Genomic DNA, 25,920 nt, shown 5'->3' with positions numbered 1-25,920 from the left:
TTGTTTGATCACTGATGTTTACTATCAGAAGAACAATCTTGGCTAACCCATTTGCTGTGGCCCAGAAAGTTCTGCTTTTGGAGAAGAGAAAGTCAGGAAAGAGTGGAGTTTGAAAGGATGGGCAGAAGGGTGACCCTCTCTGTTTGGAACAACAACATCGATCTTCTCTAGGAAAGTGGTTGTTAGTTGGACGGTAGCCATGATAAAGCCCATTAATTCTGGCTGATGGTATCTGGTGAATTAAGAGCATTTTATGCTCTTTCAGCATTTGGAGATATCTCTTCCAACTGCTCCACCTGCCTCAAACCATATATCACCTGGTTAGTAGAAAAGTAGCACATTAGCAAAATATGCAGAGGTATGTGTGTGTGCGTGTGTTTGTGTGCATGTGTGTGTGTGTGTGCGTGTGCGTGTGTTGAAGAAGGCAGGCTTGTGCATTTCACTAACCCTTCTTGAAAGCCTGCTGCACCAGAGCCCTGTGGGGAGAGCTGGCAGTGGGAGGGTGCAGTGGGGAGTGGTTATAAAGGTAAGTCAAACCTCATCCCTACTTTCAAGACAGTAAAAATTCAAAGGGGAAAAGAACATGAATAGAAACAAACTCAAAAAGGATGCTCTAAGTAACATGTAAGGTCACTTTCATGCCTGAGATTTTATTATTCTGTTCTATTTATACAACAACTATGTATTCAGGTCACCTAAGAGAAATTGAAAGGGAGGCCCATGGGCAGAACAGAGAAGGTGTAATGACTTCCAAAGGTGGGGCTGTAAAAGGTTATAATGCAGATGGCAGCTAAGCTGAATCTTAAAATGGTGAGTAGAAATTTGGGAGGTAAATTTGTGGTCTCAGTGGCACTGCAAGAAGAGGGTAGTGTGTAGAAGCATGGCTGCAAATTCGGGGATCAATGGGGCTTAGTGTCTCTAAAGCAGAAGAGAGGTTCATGGTAGTTTTAAAATATGTCTACAAATTCTTTGAAGCCCCACCCACAAAGGGTGGGTCTATGTATGTTATATATTATATATTGTATATACTATATGTTATATGTTATTATATTTAAAGTAAAAATGAAGGCTTATAATATAGCTATATTATTATGTATTCTATATATTTATTATATATTATATAATAAATGAATATATTATATATTTATTTTTATACTATATATAATAAATGAAGATATATAATTATACTATATAATCTATTTTAATGATAAGATGATTATAATATATGATAAATGATGTATTTATAAATGACACAAATATATCATTTATAAATATATTGGATATTTTATATATTATATATAATAAATGAAGGTATATTTCAGATAGCTTATATATGTATATAAAATAAATGATGGTAAAACCTGTCCCAAATCTAAATAACAGCTTACATCTCATTCTCATAAAGTCCAAGTGAGTATTTCTTTTTTTTTTTTAAAGATTTTATTTATTCACTTGACGGACAGAGATCACAAGTAGGGAGAGCGGCAGGCAGAGAGAGAGAGAGGAGGAAGCAGGCTCCCCGTCAAGCAGAGAGCCCGATGTGGGGCTCGATCCCAGGACCCTGGGATCATGACCCAAGTGAAAGGCAGAGGCTTTAACCCACTGAGCCACCCAGGCGCCCCCAAGTGAGTATTTCTGACCAGAAGGCACCCAGGGACCCAGGTTTCTTCCATCCTGTGATTCTCTCCTCCAAGGCCTCCAACTTGTCTGCACACAGTCCATGGATGGGGCAAGTGGTGTCTTAGGGCCAGTCCGGAAAGTGGCACCCATCTCTCCCCTCTATTCTGTTGGCCAGAACTCAGTCACATGCCACTATCTAACCACAAGGGAGGCTGTGCACCAGCGGGAAAAGAAAATAAAATGGTTATGCATGGCTCATCAGTCTCTGACACATACTTTTTTTTTTTTTTTTTTTCAGTAGGCTCCACGCCCAGCATAGAGCCCAGTGCGGGGTTTGATCCCACAACCCTGAGATCAAGACCTGAGCTGAGATCAAGAGTTGGGTGCTTAACTGACTGAGTCACCCAGGTGCCCCCTGAAATGTATTCATATTACGTACATTTCATTTTCACGGGATTTCTGAGTAGCTAGACATTATTATTTCCATTTTATAGATAGGATAGCTTGGACTCTAAAAGACTACGCAGACGGCTAAAAATCATATAACTGATAGGTGATAAGACTACAATTCAAATCTCGGTTTATTTTAATAAAACCACCTTTTTTTTTCTTTTTTAAGAGAGAGACCACAAGTAGGCAGAGAGAGAGGGGGAAGCAGGCTCTCTGCACAGCAGGGAGCTCAATCCCAGGCCACTGAGATCACGACCTGAGCCGAAGGCAGAGGCTTAACCCACTGAGCCACCCAGGTGCCCCAAACCCACCCTCTTTTATGCTAATTTCTTTCATGCCAATTTCTCCCACCTTTGCTGCTATCCCCCAAAGGAAATTTTTAGATTGTTATGTGTATTTATAAATAATTATAAGTGTTTGAAACACTGCTTGATCAAACATGGGTTTTCACAAAGTTCTGGGTAGTCCTAACTGATCCTTAATTTTTTTTGGTTTGCCTAGGATCTATTTCAGCTTATCGTAGCTCTAGAAAACCCATCCAGATTTCCCTCAAGAACCTCTCCATTCAGCTTTCACGGATCTTCCGTTCTTCTTTAACAGGACAATCAGATCTGTTTCCAATTAAACAGACATAATAGAATACGTTTCCTTCTTCAATTTCACAATTAGCTTTCTGATCCCTCTGATTAACTTGACTATTTCCTGGTTTTCAAGCAATGCAAAAAGAAGAAAAGAACAGTTACATTTAAAGTTTATCAGAGTTAATTTTCCTCCTAATCACTGATCTCTCATCAACTAGCTTTCTGCCCTCCCAACCGATATTTAGAAGTTTTGCCTCCAAGGTCATGTTATCGATCAGGCTGCACGCACTGAGTGCATGCTATGTGACAAGCACTGTGTAAAAGAATATAGATTAATGTAAAGATAGATTATTGTCTGACAGAGGGCTTGGGGCAAACGTCAACATCACTTACTGCGGGCTTTGGTGCACAGCAGAAGTACCTCTTGTTCTCTTAGCATCTGCAGAGAGGTGTTCTTGGATGGGGGCAGAGCTGAATGTGATTCAGAGCTTTGCTTCAGAAGAGGAATCTCTTTTTTTTTTTTTTTAGATTTTATTTATTTATTTGACAGAGAGAGAGAGATCACAAGTAGGCAGAGAGGCAGGCAGAGAGAGAGGAGGAAGCAGGCTCCCCGCGGAGCAGAGAGCCCGACGCGGGGCTTGATCCCAGGACCCTGAGATCATGACCTGAGCCGAAGGCAGCGGCTCAATCCACTGGGCCACCCAGGCGCCCCCACCCTTGTTCTTGCAGAGCAAGCATGGCAATGACCTTACCCAGAAGAAACACCGGGGTGTTGGCCATGGTCACAGGCAGTCTGCAAGTCGGAAGTGGCTGTTGAGAGGAACACGGAAAAATACTAGCAGCCCAGTTAGACCAAAGGGGCTCATGAATTTGGGTACAACCTGTCCTGCTGGTGGAAAAGACTACCTCAAATCTCAGTCAGTTCAGCCAGGCAAAGTGGGATGAGCTTCCTAGTTCCACACTTGGACCTTCAGACTGCTTGTCTCCATAGTTGTGAAGATGAATTGGACATGGTCCCTAAACACAAGAAACTCCTGGTCTAAAATGAGGGAATTTCATGGAATCAAATCATTATGGGGCATGTGTGATGGATACATGCTTTTTTTTTTTTTTTTTAAGATTTTTATTTATTTGACGGCGAGAGACGGAACAGGAGGAGTGGCAGAGGGAGAAGCAGGCTTCCTGCAGAACAGGGATCCCGATGTGGTGCTCTATCCCAGGACCCCGATATCTGACCTGGGCCGAAGGCAGGTGCTTCATGACTGAGCCACCCAGGTATCCCAGATGGATACATGCTTTAAAAGCTTGCCTGAACTCTGTTTTTCTATCTAGTGGTGCTTAGCAGAATTTTCTCGGGTGAAAATATTCCTCAAGGATCTTGTTTTCTTCATGGAAGTAGCATAAATGCCCCCGAAGGACCTTGAATCATGCAAATGAATAGCGTAGGCCACAGATAAGAGACCCACAGTCGGTGGCATGTAAATTCTGACAAAATTTATCTGTGGGTTGAAACCCACTCACGGCACTGGCCCTCTACACCAAGCTTATTTTTTCCGTTCTGGGCCCCTGAGGAAATCTCTCCGCACTGTCTACCTAGATCTAGAAAATGCAGTGAACTCCTCACCTGATGTAGCAGGAATGATGAGCCTCCCAGTCTTCAGCGGGCACCAAAGTGAGCCATTTCCTGCCATTTTTGAAAATTGTAAGAACACCGCTGAATAGTTTAAACCAACCCAGATTTTTGGCTAAGCAGTGACAAGTTTCTTCCACGTCAGTTAGGTTAACCTTAACCACAGTTTTTCGCAGTAAATTTAACCCAAATACTGTATTTATGAACTTGCGTCTAATCGACTGAGGTAACTTTTTATCCCTGTCTCTCCTTGGATACCACTTTCTCTGGGAAGCATTACTGGTCCTCGGGTCCTCACGGCAGGCTTCTCCACGGTAGCTCGGATTGACCTCTATTTGTGAAGGGATAATTGCCAAAAAGTGAAGCATGTGACTCTATAACATAGCACAAACTCAGGTTTTCCGAAGTATTCATTTTATTATTAAAGGGGGAAGTCGGTAAAACGATAAAGCCAATTTACAGGAGCATTTGAGCAACCAAGGTTTATATAGCTCATCACAAAGGCATTTTTTTTTTTTTAATCTTAGAATAAGATGACTGGGTGGTTACAAAATTGGCTAATGTCTTACAGGGCGATAAACAGTACATTGTCAGGGTTATCTTTTCTATGGAACAGAATTCATTGCATTTGGTTTTTTTTTTTTAAGATTTTTATTTATTTATTTGACAGAGAGAGATCACAAGTAGGCAGAGAGGCAGGCAGAGAGACTGGAGGAAGTAGGCTCCCTGCTGAGCAGAGAGCCCCACGCGGGGCTCGATCCCAGGACCCTGAGACCATGACCTGAGCTGAAGGCAGAGGCTTTAACCCACTTAGCCACCCAGGCGCCCCAATTCATTGCATTTGTATTGGTAATGGACGAGAATCATCTGTGTTGTTATCAGTTTTCAATAAATGAATATCTACCGTTCCAAAATTGTAAAACATCTGAATCAGTACTAAACAGGAAGTCCAACGAGGGCAGAGAGTCCTAGAGAATCAGTTAATCCTTGAATGGGTGTGCCACTCTAAGGCACTACACAGCACTACACTGAAAAGACATCCAGCAATCCCCTGTGCCTCTTTTTAAGCTTTTGAACAATGTTTAATAATAAATAACGGCTCTAATAAACAAAAACAATAAAACAATTGCTAAGCTTTACTGAACACCGCCTGTGTCGGGCACATACATTTTCCCATGTGTGTGATACGAAGAAGCAGGTATCCCTTCTCACCCGTTTTATGGATGAAACTGAAGGTTAGCCAAATTCACCTGCCTCAAATCACTCAACTCGTGACAACCCAGGCATTAGAATCCTGATCTGCCTGTTTGACTCTATATCTCCACTTTGAGCCACTCATAGCATTTGTCACGTAGTAGTAAAATAGCCCATTTCTTTGCCTCTCTTCTCATTGGACTGTGATTTCCACAAAAGGGCAAAGGTCATGGTTTCTTGTTCATTGATATTTTCTTTGCCTCTGATATCCAGCATATAATAAGCATTCACTAAATTTCTTAAAGTTAAATTGAACATGAGGGGCCTGGGTGGTTCAGTCAGTTAAGCGTCCGACTCTTGATTTCTACTCAGGTCATGATATCAGGGTGGTGAGATGGAGCCCTGAGTCAGGCTCTGTGCTCAACACTGAGTCTGCTTAAGGCTCTCTCCTCCTCTCCTTCTGCCCCTCCCCAATTGTGTGCAAGCTCGCTAGCTCGCTCTCTCTCAAACAAATTCTGAAAAATTAAATGGCACACGTAAAAGTAGAGAATCAGATTCCAATTCTACTGCATTTTTTACTAGCTCCCTCACCTTTCTCTTATGATTAAAATATCAGTTATGGTCCTTATTTTCACCTTTTATTTCCATTGGTAACAATGTTCAGAACAATGGTGAGGGTGAAGTGTTTAACTAATAGAGTCTTTATTCATTTCTAGGCCTGTTTATAAAATAAGCATTTGTTGAGTGCGTCACACATGTGAGACTGTGCACTAGGCATTGTCTGAGTGACTCCTCTGCTAAAATGTAGCTTTATGAAATAGAATCCTGGGGTGTTTCTTGAGTGCCCCAGTTAGCAAATATCAATCTAGAATGTTGTTCTCCCAATAAAATGCCATCAGACATAACTTTTAAAAATACAGATAAGCCTTTCTTACCCTTAATGAAATTTACCATACTGGACACCTGGTTCTTTCCTCACTTGCTCAGAGATCCTTTCTCTTCTCTTCTCCTGTTCTATTGTGTGTCTTCAGGGAGGACTGAACCCTGGATACTACATTTCCCAGCTTCCCTTGCTAATTGGCTTCAGCTGGGTTTGGCTAATGGGTGGCTCTAGAGGGAGACAGGAGGATGGGAAGAGGGGAGAAGACCCCACTCCATGCCCTCCATTTCCTCCCCTGAGACCACAACCACCACACCTTGGAAAAAACCTCTCTAGTGGTGGCTTATCTCCCCTAGGGTTCTATCTTCTTCTCCTCAGTCCCTCTTTGTGTGGTCTCTCCTCTCACTGGATAGTCCTGACTCCCAGGCTCTGCTCTTGTCCCTTTGTTCCTTTAGCTCTAGGGATGGAAGTCGCTTCCCACTGATTCTGTAATCTGGGTTATTTCACCATCCCATAAGAGGACTTTGAGCTCTTCCTGTGTATAATAGTTTCTGCCTATTGAATTCCCTCAACTGAACAAAGTGGAACAGACTCTCATTTTTCTTTTCCTTTCTCTTCTTTCTTTTTTTAAAAAGATTTTACTTGACAGAGAGCTCACAAGTAGGCAGAGAGGCAAATAGAGAGAGAAGAGGGGAAGCAGGGCTTGATCCCAGGACCCTGAGATCATGACCTGAGCCGAAGGCAGAGGCTTAACCCATTGAGCCACCCAGGTGCCCCAAGTCTCATTTTTCTGAATGGATCCTGACTTACTGGTATAATGAGTAGAGAATAGCAATATTAACATTGACATGTAAATATTGGCTAATCTGTTAGGTTCACTCATTCGCTGAGTAAATGGCTCCTGTGCTAGCAACTTTGTGGATTCAAATTTGTTCCTTGACTTCATATTAAATTATCACATGTCACAGACCTCAAACTTGCTCAGGACCAATTGAAACTATAAATATTACATCAGTAAATAACAAGAGTATAATAATAGTAGCCACAGTTAACTCATCTATACAACATACCCGGCACTCTACTCAACTCCTTATACATATTATCTTTTAATTCTCCTGTGGCGTATTTGTTCTAGTCAGGATGCCTAGTGGCAAATAATAAACACCTCTTTTTTAAAAAAATTAATTTATTTATTTTCAGCGTAACAGTACTCATTGTTTTTGCACCACACCCAGTGCTCCATGCAATACGTGCCCTCTCTATTACCCTCCACCTGGTTCCCTCAACCTCCCACCCCCCGCCCCTTCATAACCCTCAGGTTGTTTTTCAGAGTCCATAGTCTCTCATGGTTCATCTCCCCTTCCAATTTCCCACAACTCCCTTCTCCTCTCCATCTCCCCATGTCCTCCATGTTCTTTGTTATGCTCCACAAATAAGTGAAACCATATGATTCTTGACTCTCTCTGCTTGACTTTTTTCGCTCAGCATAATCTCTTCCAGTCCTGTCCATGTTGCTACAAAAGTTGGGTATTCATCCTTTCTGATGGAGGCATAATACTCCATCGAATAAACACCTCTTTTGAGTAGACATACCAACTGCTCTTGGGTAGTTCATGGAATTTAGATGAAGGCTGAGAAACCAGGCTTAGGAAAGAACTAAGGCGAAGTGGTATGCCATGGGAATGATCTGTTAGGACTGCCATTTGCGAAGCTGGGCCACCAAAATGACAAATGACCCCCACAACACCATTATCCCCATTTTATACCTGTGACAACGATAAAGGCATATGTATAATGAAAGATAGAACATGGTTATAAGCCCTCTCGTCTGCCTGAATCCACCTTCTTTCCAACACACTACGTTTAATTTTTATATATGGTTAGTTTGTACCTTAATTGGTCTGCTCTTTAAAAGTTTTGATTTATATAAACTTGTAAATTTTTTCAGAATTTTTAACTTACAAATATAACCACAGTAGCCTTCCTTTTAATAAAGAATTCAGTGGAGCATTAATATTCACGTGTACATAATAATGTTGTACTCAGCTTTTTAGGATTTGCTGATTAGGTACATGCAGGTGAACTTGTAACATAAACAATGTCATGGCCATGAATGTCTCTCAGGAAATTGGCCAGACATGCCTTATAATTACTCTTTACTCCAGATTTTCTTGCAGCAGAAGTTGCTTTTTTTTTTTTTTTTTTTTGGTTTCTCTGACTGCTTCATGTATCTATATGAGAGAAACATAAACAGCTTCATATTTTAGTAGAGCTGGCAGCAATCCATTCTCCTTGCTTTCTGGAAGACATGGGCACCCTTCTGGAGTAATGGAATGTGATGTGCTTATAAATACTTTGAGCACTTAGTTGATACGATGTTGGTATGCTTGTTGACGGGTTGTTATGGAAATTAGATAAGTACGCCACCAATGGATAATACATTGCATGTGACACCACGTGCCTGTGTGTGTGTGTGTGTGTGTGTGTGTGTGTGCACGTGTGTTTATAGAGTAGTCATGAAATGAGTTCTGGTTTCTATTCTTGACCTCCCAATTCGGTGAGTCACTGAACATCACTTTAGTCAGTCATAAACACTCAGTGCCCTGATACGATTCCTTCCACCTGAACACACAGGAGCTCAGGTAAAAGCCACTGTACAGACATCTGAATGTTCAGGGCTCTTAATTTTTCATCCTTAAAAGGTAGCATAATTATCTAAGACTCACACCACTTTGGGAAAGAATGTCTGTCCAGTTTATTGTCAAAAGAAGAAAACCCTTAGAGGTCGCATACTGGGGCACAACGTGTATTTTATTTTACTTTTTATTTTTTAAAAAGATTTCATTTATTTATTTGACAGACAGAGATCACAAGCAGGCAGAGAGGGAAGCAGAGAGAGAGAGGAGGAAGCAGGCTCCCCGCTGAGCAGAGAGCACAATGCAGGGCTCAATCCCAGAACCCTGGGATCATGACCTGAGCGGAAGGCAGAGGCTTTAACCCACAGAGCCACCCAGGCACCACAACATGTATTTTAAATGAATATAAACTCCATGCACTTGGATTGTCTAAGAATTGGACTTGAAGGGAACAACCTAAAAACTGGTAATTTTTACTTGTACAGCGGAAATAATTTTGAAATACTGTAGTGAGGGATTTTTTGCAAATCTATTCCTTTCTATAGTTTATAGGAAAAGTTTCATTTGTTACCATGAGTTTAAAATATGAATAAAAAGAAGATGGGAAAGCTAATGTGTAGGGTTAAAAGCCCACCACACTAAGGTATATTTAAGAGGACATACAATGATAAGAGTAGTACCATTGTATGGCAGTGTGAATTACAGAGTAATACATGAATGAATACATTCTCAATGGAAAAGAAATAAGCCACTGGTATGTATACAGAATCAATCAGGAACATCTCCCAATCTTCCTCCAAAACAGTTTGGAGGGTCACTTTTTAGTCCATTTCTATGTATTTCATAAATACAAAATACACATATGCTCCTCTTATGCAAGCTCTCCCTTAAGCAGAAATGGTATCACCCAATGATCGTTGTTCTATAACTCATGTTTTTGTGTTAGTCTATCTGAGGAGTCACATTCCTTAAACCTTTCCTTTATGTCTTCTGGGTTTTGCCTCTCATTTTAGAAGTTCTTTTTGTACCCCACTGGGTATTCCAATGGATTTTTTAAGTGAGGGCATAAATGTTCATCCATGGTTGGATGGACTGGGCAGGCATTTAGAACATGACCATCTGCTGGACCAGAGGGCGGGGGAAGACAGTGACTGTTTTGATCAGGGCTCTGTGCCAACACCTCTTTGGTTTCTCACAGGTGTTCCTTAGCGCTTCACCTCTCCTTGGCCCCTCCCACTTCCTGCCCTCCCACTTGTCTTCCCTCCTGGTCATCACTCTCTTTGCTTTCCAAGGGACAACAGTGGTTTCCAGGTAAGTGGAGGGGGCCCATGGAGGGTGAAGGGGGATGGGTGGGTTCTAAAAACATTTTTCCTCTTAGTATGTGAGGAGAGTGGGCCTGGGTCTGTATCCAGATGTGAAGGTACAGGCAACTGAAATGAGAAGTAACTTCCAATTTTATGCTAACTCAGTTCAGAGAAGTCAGGGGAGGAAACTGTTTCTTGTTCTCTGGAAATTTGATCAAGCATCAACATTTTGATAAACATTCAAAACTGGTCAATGATCTAAATCTCCTTTATCTTCAAGACCAAAAGGAAAGGGATGAAAAAAGCTGATGAGAAGGTTGGTCAAATATTGAACATTTAGTTACCAATTGCCTAGTTTATATTAGCCAATATTTTTTCTACTTTCTATTGCCTTTCCCCCCAATCCTTACTGCTTTTTAGCCCTTCCTAGCACCTTAAGATGAACAGGGGAGAGAAAAAGAGATGCTATTCCATGCAATCGATTTTTCTACTATAGTGGATTCATATCTTATGTGAGGGGTTAACTTCCAAAGGGAGAAAATAAGATCAAAATCACATGCAGTCAAAATTATCTTAAGAATGGCGCACCTGGGTGGCTCTGTGGGTTAAGCCTCTGCCTTTGGCTCAGGTCATGATCTCAGGGTCCTGGGATCAAGCCCCGCATCGGGCTCTCTGCTCAGTGGGGGCCCGTTTCCCCCTCTCTCTGCCTGCCTCTCTGCCTACTTGTGATTTCTCTTTCTCTCTCTCTCTCTCTCTGTCAAATAAATAAATAAAATCTTTAAAAAAATTATCTTAAGAAGGCCCTTTGATGGTCCATAAGACCTGGGATATACTCAGTTTTGTTTGTTTTTTGTTTTTGGCTGTGACATTGAAATAGGTATGTTTCTTCAACTGAGCGCTAGATAAAATAAGTGATTGGGAAAGGTGAAGGGAAAATACCAACTGAGCGCTAGATAAAATAAGTGATTGGAAAAGGTGAAGGGAAAATATGTACCTTTAACCTCTAGGCTGATGTTCTGTGTGTTGAGATCAGGACCAGCTACATAATTTGCAAGGTCCAGTGCAAAATGAAAATGTTGGCTCCTCACTGAAAAATTATGAAGAATTTCAAGATAGCAGCAGCAGAGCATTAAACTGAATGTAGGGCTTTCCAAGTGTGGGGCCTTGTGCACCTGCTCAGTCTGCGTACCCATGAAGCCATACCAAGAAGCTTGGAATGTAATGAGAAGCTTGGAATCTGAGATCAACTCAGGAAGAGAAGCCTCACAATGCCCACAGAGGAAACAGAGGGCAAAATCGCTGCCAGTGTTTAAATTATTCTGTTGTGCTCCTTGCACCCTGTCCCATCTGAGGACATGTAGTTGAATTTATATTGTGTTAAATCAGCACGAGATGCAGCCCCACTATATAAGTCAAATGGTTGAGAGGTTGCAAATCCATACTCCAATTACATTAAGGGATCTTCTGATTTTTTTCAAAGACTCATTACAATTTAAAACTCAGATTTATGGTGTGTAAAAAGAAAATAAGCATTTCTATTTCTTCACCTTGCAATAATTTTGATCAGGCCTTTGTCATATATGTGACAAAGGCAATAGAACAAATTTAGACTGTTGTGTAATTTATAATAAACAAGCTGCATTACTGTGAATTTCGTAAGTGATTCAAAAAGGAAATTTAGAAAAATAAGATATGAAAATAAAAAGCTTACTAGAGAGATTGCCTTTTAGAGATTTTTCCCAGAAGGTCGTGAACATAACCTAAGCAAGGAGGATTTTATTCTATGACTGCCTGAGCTCTCTGAGCAAGAATGTGATACAAGGCTTTTTTTTTTTTTTTTTTAAGGGAACTGCCTAATATTTTAGAGTACTATATTTTTTTCAAAGTGGGTTTTTATATACAAGCCAGACTGAGGGCGGTTGGTCAGGTAATTGACCAGAAGGTTTACCAGATAACAAGTTATTTAATATCAAAATAACAATAGGTTGTGTTTCCAGGATATTTTCTCTCCCCTGTGTGGGTCTCTGATGTTATCCCACTTCCTCCACCTTAAGGTTCTCACCCCAGCACATGCTGAAACTTGACTCATCTGCTTTGACCAAAAAAAAAAAAAAGCTTCCTTGTGGTTTTGAGAGTTACATATTTGAGCTTTGAAATAAGTGCCATGACTAAGGTCAGGCCACTGGTCACCCAGGTAGACTGGACAACTTTCCTGACTCATGCTCACCTGTTTCAACTTATGTAATCACACAAAAACAATCCTTAACAACTGCCTATAAAGCCAACAAAAAGAAGCAACGCTGCAATGTGTCATTGTCACAGTGTCCAAAACTTGGGGGGATATTTTTGGTTAATCCTTAATTGTGGAGTTTTTATGGTGGTGATGGCAGTTGTTCAGTGGTGGTTGTTATTTGGCAAGAATTGAAATTGGAGGCTTCTGTTACCCTGACTGCTGATTCCAACAAAAAATAGAAGCAAGGGCATGCTCACAGGAAAGAACGTATGGGTGGCAACAGCATTTATTCCTTAATCTCTTGGTTTGCATCAAGTTGTATATTTTAGAAGGGAGGAGAGTGTGGCATAAGGAGACACAAATACGAATTTAGAAAGATCAGCAGCCAGGTTTTGTTCAGAGTAATTTACCTGATAGTTTCAGTAACTAACACTGACTAGTGTTTACTGTGTACAGTTGTAAGCACTTCGGATGCTTTATCTCATTCCATCCTCACCAAAACCCAATGAGATAATTATCATTGGTTATCTATTGACCAAGATCTGATGGGTAGTTAATGTCAGAGCTGGGGTTGAACCCCAGACGAGTTGGAGTTGTAACACTGAATTATCCCACCTAGGATAGGTGGATTTCTATCCTTTAAAATGTTGCCTATCTGGTTTTTTCTAGAACCAATTTTGCCTCCACAATTCAGACATGGTTTCAGCACCAAGTAGAAATACTTCAGCCTATACAAAATTCACTGGCATTCATGCACGAAACTTTCTTTCAAATAATGCCAATTTACAGAAGATATAGCCGTTTTTATGTGTGCCGTTGGGGAAATGGTGTTTCTGTTCATCCTGAAGCACACCCGCAAGAGCCGACTAGCAGCCACCCTGGGGCTGCTTATTTATATTAACCAATGTCGAAACTTCTCGGGTAGAGAGGTGCTGGCCAGAACTCTAGAGGAAGTGAGATGTTTTATCTTCTGAGTGCACACGAAGTTTACAGTTTAAGTCTTCAGAGAGCCTGGGAGGGTGTGACTCCCAGGAACTAATCTTTCCGTCCAGCCATATGCAAATCTGGGCCGGTGTTTATGTGGAGGTGCAGACAGAAACGTAAGTGACAAGGTTGGTTGCTGACGCGCGTGGGAACGCACCTGCCCTGCTGTCGGTTGGGCTGTGAGTGCCAGTGCGGACGCCGTGATGGTGGGCACCCAGTTTGGATCGCCCCGCCTACATGAGGGATGTTCGAGTAGTAGAAGTTCCACTCGCAGCGGGGAGTTCACACCATTATCCACGCTGGGGCGCCCCGGAAGCCCAAGCCAGTCCCGCGCTCCACAAGCACAGCCACCAGTGGTTCCGCGCGCAGCCTCGCCCCACCCCCAACGCCCCCGCCCCGCCCCGGCCCAGACACCTCCCCCTACTCGGCCCCGCCCCCCCAGTGCTAACAGCTCCGCCTCCAACGCCGGGCGCTCCCCGAGGCTCCGCTGCCCCAGTTCCGTAAACACTTTTCTCCCCGCCCCTAGCAGTCCCCGGACCGCACCACTCGAAGACCGCGGGGGGCGACGGTTTCCTCTCTCATGCAGAACACCGTCAATTCAAGCTCTTCTCGGCCTCTTTCATCTGAACATGAGGAAAACTGATCTGTACTAGGCCAAATATGTCAGAGCTCTGCGATCCGATCCTGAAGTGACCTGGATTTTCCCCCTCCCTCTGCCCGCCTTCCCCCACTCGCCGGTTCCACTGCTCCGCCGTGGCTGTCTCCTCAGAATCCCTCCCGGCCCTTTAAATACCGCGTGGGGCGGGGGGGGGAGACCGGGAGGTTGGGGGTTGTTGGACTGGTGAGTTTTCCAGGTGTTTGTGCGGTGCTCGGTGAGGGGACACCCAGAGACCCCTAACCCAGGCTCCCTAAGTCGCTTTTCTCCGCCTGTCTCTGCGCCGGACCTGGTGCGTATCCATCCGGGGGAGGGGGTCGCCGGCTCTGAGGGGATGGGCCCGGGTCAGTGGACCCGGACATCTAGCCCCAGGGCAGCCCGAGGGCCTCCCCCGACCCACCTCGGAACTCTGTCCTGAGACTCCGGTGCCAGGGGCGTTAAAGCCCTGCTACTTGCGACCTTAACCCCTTGTTTGACCTCGAACCGCCGTCCCGCGTGGGTGCGGGGCGCGGGCACCGAGTGGCCGCGGCAGGTGTCAGCTTGGCCGCGGGCTTTGGGCCCCGGAGGCGGCGGGGTCGCGGCCGCTTGGCCGCTGTTTACATCCTGCTGGACCCGTGCCAGCGACAGTGCTGCGAGAGGCTTCCCACCATCCGGGCCCCCTCTCTCGCCTGCGACCCCCGGCCCAGCGCTGGTGGGCGAGCCGGGCCGCGGTGGGGGCGGGCGCGGCCCGAAGCGTGTGTTTGGGGTTTGTTGCCGGGGTTTCCCTGGCACTCGGCTGGGCCTCCGCCGTCCCCTCCCCCAAGGGTTTGTTATGACAGGAAACGTGCTGCTGGAGGGGAGGGGCTGCCTGAGTGGGTGGGGGTGTGTGTGCAGCCTCTGGTGCCTCCCCTCGAGCGGACTGTCTGAGGGAAGAGGCGGGAGATGCCAGTCAGGCCCAGGGCTCGAACCTCTGGCCTCTCGGGGATGGCTTGTGCTTCCCAAAACGGCGCCTCTGGATGGCACCATGGGGCTAACAGCGCTGATTTGGCACGTGGACGAACAGGGTACTGCGTTTTCGCTAGTACTGGGGGGAAAAAAAAACTTAGAAGTGATTGATAAATTAGGGTATAGATGAGGAGGGAGATGTGGAAACAGACGTGAAGAGTGGTATGCAAATGACTGAAGTTTGGGAAATAATTGTCTTAGGGGGTTGTCTTGTTACTTTAACCTTGAGAAACCAGACAAGTTGTCCTTGTCCCCAGTGGGCCCCTCAGCCCTCAAGATCCTTGTGGTCCCATGGCCTCCAGCCCAGCCAGAGACCCTGCTCTTTGCCACCTGCGGATCAGAATGAGGTTAGGGCAGTGGTTCCACTTTAGGTGGCTCCCTGCCTGCCTTGTCCTCTTGCCTCCAGGGATTTCATACATCACCCTGGCAGCCCGTGGAGGTTGCCTCACTTGAAGTGGCCCAGGGCTGAAGATACTCAGTCATGTGTGGAAGCAGCTTCAGTGCCATTTTGTGGGGGATTGAGGTCCCCAGGAGGAATCACTGGTATTAAACCGGCCAGCCAGGGGTGGGAGGAGAAGCATTTCCAAGTGTGAAAAGTGCCTAGAAATCCTTCTCCCTGATGCTGTAATGTTATGTGTTGCATGAACATCTGTTTTCTTAGACAATGACTGGCTTGTTGGCTTTTATCTAGCTCTTTGTTGGCTCTAATTTGATGAAGACGGGTATTCTCTAGCAGAGTGGAGCAGAACCTCTCTCTCTGCTCTGTGGTTTATGCCTTACTGCATATGAATTACTTTCTAGCACTGCTGTTTGGGACTGGTTCTAAAGCAGCATTTTGCAGAAGGTGGAGCTTTTCCACACCATCTGCAATTTTTTTCTTCAGAGCCAAGTTTTATTCCTCTGAAGCCTTTCCCTTTACTACACATATGTGAATGCTTGTCTTTGCATGTGACCTTGATCTGGTCTTCAAGGATGACACCCACTTGGTAGCTCTTGAAATTTCTCATTTCCACGACTCAGCCTTAACTGGTTGGGCTCCATTCCTTGTCCAGAGCACTGCTGGAAAATCTAAATATTTCACCTCAAAAAAAAAATTTTTTTTTAAAGATTTTATCCATTCATTTGACAGAGACAGAGATCACAAGTAGGCAGGGAGGCAGGCAGAGAGAGGGGAGGAAGCAGGCTCTTCACGGAGCAAAGAGCTGACGCGGAGCTCGATCCCAGGACCCTGGGATCATGACCGGAGCCGAAGGCAGAGGCTTTAACCCACTGAGCCACCCAGGTGCCCCTCAAAATGTTTTTGATATTAGTTGTAAGCAGTTAAGACTTCTGATAATATGTGGGTTTTAACTAAGGATTTTGCAGTGGTTAAAGAATGGCTCCCGATAGAGGATTTTCATTTACTGTACTGGGGTGGTTCAGAATTATTTTGGACAATAGACTCTTTCAGTGATGCCCTTCACGGTATAGCACTTGAGCAGCCCCCCCCCCCCCCGGGGTAAGGTCAGCTTGTTACCACATATGCAAGTATTCACGTGGTGTTGGGTAGATCGATTTGGCAGACTGAGAGTGGAAAGAATGAGCAGCACACCAAATTTTCTCCACCATCCTAGAGTGGTAGAAAGCATGGGCTATAGAAATCCATGGCCTGGCTTTCAGTTGTGCTTCTGCCACTGCTGTGAACCCTAGGGCAATTAATTTAACCTCTCTGAGCCTCAGGTTCTTTTCTATATCATGCAGATAACAATAATACCTCAGCTAACAAAGTTATAATAAAGATTCAAGGAGATTAAAACATTTAAAGCACTTATGGGGGCTGGGATATAATAAGCACACAGTAACTCTTAGCTCTGATTGTTATTGTTTACTATCAATGAGCATAAGAAAGTGGAAAGACACAATGTAAACATTTCTTTAAGCTCTGAGTCTTTGCTAGTTTGAATTATAGGCACTGGGAATTGGAAAGAGGAGACATAGCCCTTCCTGCAAGCAGTTTAAAATTTAGTGGGGAGGCAGATATGTAAACAACAACTATAGCACTTTAAGTGACTGCATAATGGAAATATGAGCAATGTGAGTGAGGCAGGAGAGAAGGAAACCCCAAGTTGTAATATGAATAGGAGTGTAGCTTAATTTGTTCTTCAGCAAGACTCCTCGGGCTCCCCCTCAATCTAGGAAGTGTTCTCAGCTCTAGATGGCTAATTTAGATGCAATGAGGGTATCAGGGAGTGTCGCTTTGAAGTTGTAATATTTAATATTTAATTAATATTTAATTTAATATTTAATTTCAAACCTGAATGACAATAAGGAGTCCATCCGGTAGAGATCAGGGAAACATGCTAGGGGGACAGACTAGCAGGTGCAAGTGCTCCAAAGTAGGAAGTTTGGCATATCTGAGGAACCTGAAGGAAGCCATTGTGTCTGTAGCAGGAAGGGTTAGGGAGAGAGTGATATGGGATGGTGTGTATAGGCAGAGGCCAAATCCCAGAGGAATATAAACCAGCCAGGAAACTTCTTAAGAAAAGGGAAACCTTTTCTTTAAACTCTTTAAGAGTTCTTAAGATGAACTCTTAGAAGGGATGATTTATTGTGCCTCTTCTGAAGGGCTCTGTCCTATTTCCTGTTTTTATTCTCTATACACTGTTCAAGAAGAACACTGGGTCAAGCCAGACTGTCTAGAACTTTTGTAATAGAGCAGTATCTAAGCTAGTCCAGCAGTGGGGACAGTCAAAATCTAAAAATTGCGGGAGCCTGGACTGTTCAGAATTAGACTTGAAGTTTTGGTTTAGTACTTTTCTTTTAATCTTTTGCTTGGAAATAATTTCAAACTTAAAGAAAAGGTTGTAGGAACACTACAAAGAAGTCCTTGCTGTCTACATTTTACTCATATTCACCTGTTAACTTTTTGCTCCATATGCTTTACTGTTTTCTCTTTTGGTCACTAAATTAGTCAAGAGAAAGTTGCATACCTCATGGCCCTTCATTCCTAAATATGTAGTCACAGTACACTTATAAAATTTCGTAAATTTAACACTGTAATATAGAAAGTAGATTCAAGTTTGTACCAGTGCTGTGAGTTGATCCGATAATAGCGTTTTTCCCCTCTGGTATCGGAGTCAGTCAGGGATCATCTGTTGCACTCAGTTGTCGTCTCTTTTCATATGGAACATGTCCTCAGCCGTTCCTTGTTTTTATGACATTGCCATGTTTGGAAATCATAATTTCTTTCAGTAAGAATAAAATAATAGTTGACAATTTGTCAAGCACTTACTAGGAGCTTAAGTACTTGACATAGACTATTTCACTTAATCTTCACAACGTTTTTATGAAGGAGATACTATTATTAGCCCCATTTTACAGATGGCAAAATTCCCTCTCTCCAGTCAGTAGGTATCAAGAGTCAGGATCGAAAGCCCAGTCCACCTGATTCCAGAGCCAGTGTTCTTCCTGCTTCATGGACAGGTACATTGTCTGTGGTGGACCTTTCTAATCCTGAACCTGTGCTGGACCGTTTGCAGATGAGTGTGCTATGGAAAGGAAATAAAGAAGTGAAGTTGGTAGTGTGGATACAGGGTAAGGAGTCAACTAGCAAATTAAAAACCCATCTTCCTTCTGTCTGTCCCTTTAGATCCATGTACTTGTTCCCGCCTCTAAAATGGCAGTGGTTATATTGCCATTCATTCAACAATAAATGTTTAAGTGTCAGCTGCATCCCAGTCATTGGTCTTGGAAGGAATTATATAATACTGAACTTATTAAATGAGAAAGAATAGAATGTAAAATGTGATTATTCTCCTTGATGGTGACCCACTGTAGTGTTGGACGCTTTGCTTGGAGTTATCCACTGTTTTCACCTTTGACTTTACCTTTGGCGAGTAGTAAATCCTCCAGGTAGAATGAGATGTGGTGTTTCTGAAAAGTTGTGTGGTTTGCTTGTGATTGGCAGTGGTGAAAGTTAAGTAGGTCTAAGTTTGTCAGTATGAGAAGCATTACCTTTCTTAAAGAAATAGACTGGTTTTATTATCACTATTCTAAGAGAGAATCCAAAATAGTTTTTAAAGCCATATAATTACCCTCAATGCCTCTTGAGTCAAGTAGCTTTGTCCCCAGATGACTTATATGGAAACCCGAGACCAAGAAAAGCAAGAACAGATGTGAAGGAACTTGCAGAAGACCATTTGCACTGGGATGGGGCGTTTGCTTTCAGCTTTAGTATCTCAGACAAGTGCAAGAGTTCTGTTGTAAGTTAACTAGCTGCTTGTTTATCTGTAGGGGAATATGCTTTTATCATCTTGGGATAAAACAGTTCTCCCCTCTAGAGTTTTTAATGCCTGAAATGATAATAACAAGAAAAATGCAAATAATACTAATAATAGCCATCATTTATGTCCTGTTTTCTCTGTCAGACACATTGTTCCAAGCACTCTACGTGTATTGACTAAATGAAGTCCCACACCAACCCTATGCATTGGGTATTATTAGTATGCCTAGAGGAGGAAAGAGGCAATTTCCTTATAGAATAATAATGGACATTTGGGCTTCAAAGGAAAGTTCCTCCTTGGATGCATTAAAGCCCAATTGTGCTATGGAGCCTTTTACCATCCAAACAAGAGGATCTAAACATTTTGAAGCTTTCACATTTTATGTGCATTCCCTGTGCCAGAAACTACTTCCAGTGAATTGTTGGAAGGAAGCATAGTTGCACATTATTAAGTATGTCTGTCATGAGCACATTTAATTTCAGAACTTCCAGTGAAGCCTCATGGAACTCTGGGTTTATAGAATTTTAGCGTTTCCTAGCTGAAAGGGACCTTATAGCTGGCCCAACTGCTCAGAAAAATGAGGTGAGGAGAGCCATTGTGGTGTGCATAAAGTTGCACAGCAAATTAATGACAGATTCAAGCCTCAGAGTCTAGCCTTCTAACTCCTAACCTACATCTTTTTATTTTTAAATCTTATTCTTTGCTGCCTTGTTAAACACAAGGAACCTACAAAGTGTGCTGTTCAGCTGGAGTAGAAAAATGAAATGGACAGTTATAACTATTAACCTATTTCATAAATTCCAATGGATGAAAGCTTTTATTCACCTTTATTTGGAAAAACAGCCAAAGTGAAGAAAAATTAAGAGCAGAGTATACAGAGCACTTGTTATGGCAGAATGACTGGAAAAAAAAAAATGGAAACAAAGTTCAAGATATTCAAATAAGAGTGTGACCAGGGTCAGGGAATGTTGAGTCTTAAACCTAATGAAGTGGGTTTAAGTGGTAGGTTCTCTGTTCCCGTGCTTTAACTTTGGCAGTACCAGGCCTTAAGTGTGTAGTGGTATCAGTTTGCGAATGTTCTGGTTGAGGCTGTACCAAATGGGATTCAATGATTCCGATTCAGCTGACACTGAATGAATACTTGTCACGTACTTGACACTGGCAATGGACAAGACACATGCCCTGCCTTATTAAGGAGAGTCAGAAGTAGCCATGGGAAGAAAATGACTGTACAAGAGACGCAGCTCCATGGTGGAGCTATAGGACATGTGCTGCAGATGTACAGAGAAGAGTGTCATTCACTCTGGTCAAGGAGTAAAGGCTTCCTGAGGAAGGTAGCATTTTCAAGAAATGCTATCAGTGAGTCATAAAATGGTGGCAAAGAGAGAGAAGAATGTAGAGGGAAGGACAAGTATTCCATTTAGGATTGGGGTTTGATGGAAGTGAAAGGGATCAAGCAGACCCTTTTCTTCTGTTCTCTATTCCCTTCCCTCCAGCAGGTGGGAGTTAAAGCTCAAGTTGAACCTAGTTTGTATGTGGTGAAGGAGGTCACTCCCACTGGAGTCTCAAGGATTAAGGGCTATTTTATAGCCTGTGCTGGTGGTGGTTGGCCTTGGGAGTCCAGGACAAGGCAGACCTTTCTACATGATAGGTTCCTGGTGGCTTCTCTGGATTCCTTGCAGAGGCAAGGAGTTAGTGGTTTTCTGTTTGTGAAAGAGGTGGGCCTCGGAAGGGTACACTTGTACAATTGGCAGGACTGAAGGTTGATTAGGTGAGGCCAGGGGCAAATGCCCTTGGGCACTGACCTTAAATTAAAGTCCCTCTGAGGTTCATCCTTGTCTTTGTTACCGCTCAACTGATACAAAATGGCAACATTTCTCTCAACAAGACTAGATTCCCTCCCCATAGGCCCACCCTGCCTCTCCTTTCTCATGCTTCCCCAGCAATGCCTTGTTTCCCCTTTTCTCATGTTTTAGCCTCTGGCACACACAGTTGTAGGTAACTAGACTTGAGAGCCATGAGAGCAAGGCCCTATCTCTTTTGTTCACCATTATTTTTCCCAGTACTGCTGCATAGTAGGCACTCAATAAATACAAAAGGAACCATTGAAGAAACTGCACAGGATTTCCAGGCGTACTATGCACAGCTATGTTTTCAAGTTTTTATAGCTTTAAAAGCTCTGTATACCTCATCACATGGGCTGGTTTAAAGAGACTCAGTGAACCCTTACTATCATTATTGTCTATTCAGGACTCGAGGGGTCTTCTTCCTCGGGCCCCGGTTATCCTTAGTGTCAGCTAACACCATACGTGTCAGAACCAGCTTCCTCCTGGGCCTTGCTGAGGCTCCTGGGCTCAGGGTGGGGCATCCTATGTGCCCAGGATCTCCTTTCTAGGGGGTGAGTAGGCCCAAGTGCTCTGCTCTTACCTGGAAGGCAGTCTGATGTCCCAGATACAATACTGGACATAGAGTCAAGGGGCTGGTTTTATGGCACGGTAAGTCCCCTTATCCCTCAGAGTCTGTCTCCTTCATCCATGAATCCGGATCTTTGGTGCCTGTTTGTTCATCGGGTAGTAGTGGGTACCAAGTCAGCTGTCAAGTGCAAACCCAATGTCAGGCTTTACACTTTGTATCATGGCAGTTCACAGGAAGATGGAGATAAACCTGAAAACTTGCCAGCCAGAGATTCTAGTTAGTCTTCTCCTTTCTCCAAGAGGCTCATCAGGAGCTAGAGGCTGATTTAAAAAATAGTTTACTTAAAACAAAGCCGTAGGAATAATAATAATAATAATAGCTAACATTTGAGTACTATGCACTTTAATAAGATTAATCCCATTTAATCTTCAAGCAACCCTCTAAGTTTAGTCTTTCAGCCCGGTTTTACTCAAGAGGTAGGTGGCTTAGTGGCTTTCCCAAAGTCACATGGCAAAAGACAGTATGAGCTTCTAACCTAGGCCATCTGGCCTCGAGGCCCTACCCTCTTAACTCTTGCCTTCCATGTTTTAGAAACCCAGGGAGAAACTGTGTGTCTTATGCACATTTTTAAAGATCCATTATTGCTGGGAGCTGTTCCACAGTCCCACTATGTATGTCCTGAGTAAGTTCACACTTAGGCCTCTGGAGTCTCATTTCTGGAAGGTAGTCTTGAAGGCCTGGTAATAGCCTGGCTGCTATGGGAAAGATGAGGTTCTCTGCTGGGGCCTTTCCAACACTGTGACACATGTGAGCCAAACCGTCTACACTGGAAGAAGCATCTGTGATGCCGGCGGAAGTACCACAGAGCCTTGACGTGGGGTGTGTTTTTCTCTGCAGGCACTATCTCTTTGCCCACACTCGAGTGACACAAAATGCCCTTCAATGGTGAGAAGCAGCATGTAGGCGAAGACGAGCCAAGGGATTCAGACTCTTCCCGGTTTTCCGAAAGCATGGCTTCACTCAGTGACTATGAGTGCTCAAGGCAGAGCTTTACAAGCGACTCTTCCAGCAAATCCAGCTCTCCTGCTTGTAAGCTAACAGGGGAGCAGGGGTTGTGGGGGGCAGGGGAGGGGGTGTTGGTTCTAGACATGTGTGTTAGATTTTAAAACTCATAAATGAATGAGAGCAAAGTAGAGACTCCCCCTCCCTTTTAGATGTACAGTAGTAGCACTGCAAAGGCAGGATTAAGTAAGCACTAAAGTTTACCACCTGCCCATTTTTATTTTCATTACTGTCTCTGATCTGCTTGGGTTTGACTATAAATCAGGTCCCTAAACCCCACCTGTCTTTTCTCTCGAGTAGTGGAAAGCCACTCCCTCTTGAGATCACTTGTTGGGCCACATTCAAGGATAAGTTCAAACTGGTCTTTTCTGATAATTGCCGATTTACATGGAAGGAAACTTGCTCCAATTCAAGGGTCAGGCAGGAAGTGAAAAAATCTAAAGGGTTTCCTGCTGATTTCAAAACCTGTTGTGCAAATCTCCCCACAAAAGTGCCCAGGCGGAGAATTACTACACCAGGGCTGTGAGAAAGAGTTAAAAAAGTGGTCATAGTGAGGGAGCTGTCTTTTCCCTTGTTTGTGTATGGAAACTAGAGGTGTGTAAAGCAAGTGTGGTTTTTTGTTGTTGTTTTAGCTTTTTAATTGACATTTTGCATAGGAAATATAACACCTTAAAAAAAGACAAAGCAAATGCAGAAAGAAGCAACTAATGTCTCATATAATCAAATGCCCATTTCAAAAACATTTGTTCATTTGTGTCTAGTTTAAATTTATACAATCTCATTTTTAAAATTTTGGAAAGTATATAAGTATAGAGAAAAGAAAAATTTTGCCCACACTATCACCCGAAGATGACAGCTGGTGGCGCTTTGTCATACTCATTCTTCACATAGACATATGTGTGTATATGTGTATAGACACTTTTCACTTAGAATTATAACTAAAACATGGAGTGCCTGGATGGCTCAGTCTTTAAAGCAGCCAACTCTTGATTTCAGCGCAGGTCATGATCTCAGGATCCTGGAATCGAGCTCCATATTGGGCTCCATGCTCAGCAGGGAGTCTGCTTCTGGATTCTCTCTCTCCCTCTGCCCCCCCAACCAAATAAATAAATATTTTTTAAAAAGAATTATAACTAAAATTTGCCATGATGTAATACACTTTTTTATTTATTTATTTGACACAGAGAGAGACCACAAGTAGGCAGGGGGGAAAACAGGCTCCCGGCTGAGCAGAGAGCCCAATGTGGGGCTTAATCCCAGGACCCTGGGATCATGATCTGAGCCAAACGCAGAGGCTTAACCCACTGAACCCCCAGGTGCCCCTATATAATATACTTTTAATACATTAAAACTACTTCAGCAAATGACTACACCATGAATATAACCATTGACATTGGACACTGGACATTGAGTTAATTTCCTCTTTTTTTTTTTTTTCTATGACAAATGATGCTTTATGAACAGCTTGGTGCATTGAGCCTTTCCAAGAATTCCTTTGGATATAATTGAATTATTGGACCCAAGTGTACAGACATTTTTAAAAAAGAATCTTAATGGGACAGAGAATTAAGAAAAGAATTTACTAGCAGCCACTTAGCTTTTTGTGCTTTTTCTCACTTTTTATATTATGTATTAGGCTGATGCCTCTAACAGAGTATGCAGTCATCCTAAAGAGGGGGTTTTCCTAATTCCGTGTATCACCATTTTTCCAAACTCTTCCTCCCCCTCCTCCTCTACATGGTCTTCCTCTTCCTCCTTCTTCCCCTCTGCTTCCTTGAAAAATTATTTTAGGTAGCAAAATATTGCCAGTTAATAGTGTTGTTTGAGGCAGTGATTTTCAATTAATTGAAGTTAAGAGTTCCAATAGTCATTTTTAAAAGACATGGTTTATTAGAATAATCTTTAGAAGTAAGTAGAATAATTCTTTTTATACTACTTCCTACTGAGTAGATTATCCAGTTTACCAGATTAGTTTTATTTTAAGTATCTACGTTTATGAAGTTCTTACTTTGTTCTTCTTTACTTAAAGTATCTTATTTAATCACCTAAAGACAGCCCTGAGGAGGTAAGTTATGCCTTAGTGAAGTCAAATGATGTCTACCAATTGAAAAAAGTTGGAATCAAACCTAAACATTATGCTATACTGCCTATACTTTTAGAAGTTACAGTTTTAAAAAATCAATTACTTCATCTTGAGTCTGTTTAAGTTAATGAGTTAACGAATTACAGAATAAAAGTAGTCTTATCAAATTCCTGCAGAGTATGTGTAATAAATGCAGATATCAATAGGTACTAAAATATGAGGTGATTTAATAAAAGAAAGTAACTTATAATAGCTTATACTAATAAAATAGTCTGGAAGACATTTGAGAATTTATTATCAATATAATAACTGAAACTATCAAAGGAGTTCTTGAATTTTTGAAGTCTTAAGTAGTAAGCAGGAAATCTACCCAATTTAGTATGTATGCTCCTTATTTGTAAAACCCTGAACATATGTGTTAGAATAACTTAAACTCGGTCGACCTCAGGAGGTTTCATAGGATGACAGCTTTTCCTCCATGACATGAACTATGTTTTGTTTTTGTTTCAGCAACAAGCCCTCCCAGAGTTGTAACATTTGACAAAGTGATGGCCGCAGCAAGGAACTTATCAAACATGACACTTGTTCATGAAATTGCTGTAAATGAGAGCTTTCAACTGAAACAAGACGCTCTCCCTGAGAACAGGTAACCCGGAGGCATTTGCTATGTGTAAACTGAGCTGCGGAGTCTCATACATACACAAATGTTTACATTGATTCCTAGAAGTCTTATGTAACAGCTACTGGGAACAAACATTGGTTAGTTCTCTAACAAGGTCTTATACTTGTTTCTAAAACCATTCCTCAAGGTTATATGTTACCCATAATCCTTAGAACTCAGCTGATATGTCACTTCCTGAGAGAAGCTTTTCCTGACATTCCTGAGCATACTAGATTACATTAAATCCCCTTCCTAAAGACTCCTATTGCCCCCCTACCTCCTTTTT

The 25,920-nt window shown here is 42.7% G+C and overlaps 1 protein-coding gene across 2 annotated transcripts in view; it reads left to right on the top strand.

Annotated features, from left to right (window-relative positions):
- The first annotated feature begins 14,323 nt into the window (after window positions 1-14,323).
- Window positions 14,324-25,920, top strand: part of TCP11L2 (t-complex 11 like 2) — a 39,679-nt gene continuing 28,082 nt past the window's right edge. Inside the window, exons 1-3 of one of the 2 annotated variants that reach the window (XM_046013776.1) lie at window positions 14,324-14,459; window positions 22,726-22,917; window positions 25,484-25,619. In XM_046013776.1, the coding sequence (XP_045869732.1) occupies window positions 22,761-22,917; window positions 25,484-25,619 (293 nt within the window). In that variant the 5' untranslated portion in view covers window positions 14,324-14,459; window positions 22,726-22,760. Of the gene's footprint in view, window positions 14,460-18,563; window positions 18,725-22,725; window positions 22,918-25,483; window positions 25,620-25,920 lie in introns of those variants that run through there. The other variant, XM_046013777.1, reaches the window with a different exon arrangement.

Source organism: Meles meles, chromosome 7 (genome assembly GCF_922984935.1).
Source record: "Meles meles chromosome 7, mMelMel3.1 paternal haplotype, whole genome shotgun sequence".
Classification (NCBI taxonomy): domain Eukaryota; kingdom Metazoa; phylum Chordata; class Mammalia; order Carnivora; family Mustelidae; genus Meles; species Meles meles.
The sequence above is the reverse complement of the archived record's forward strand: the minus strand, read 5'-3'. Positions and strand labels throughout refer to the sequence as shown.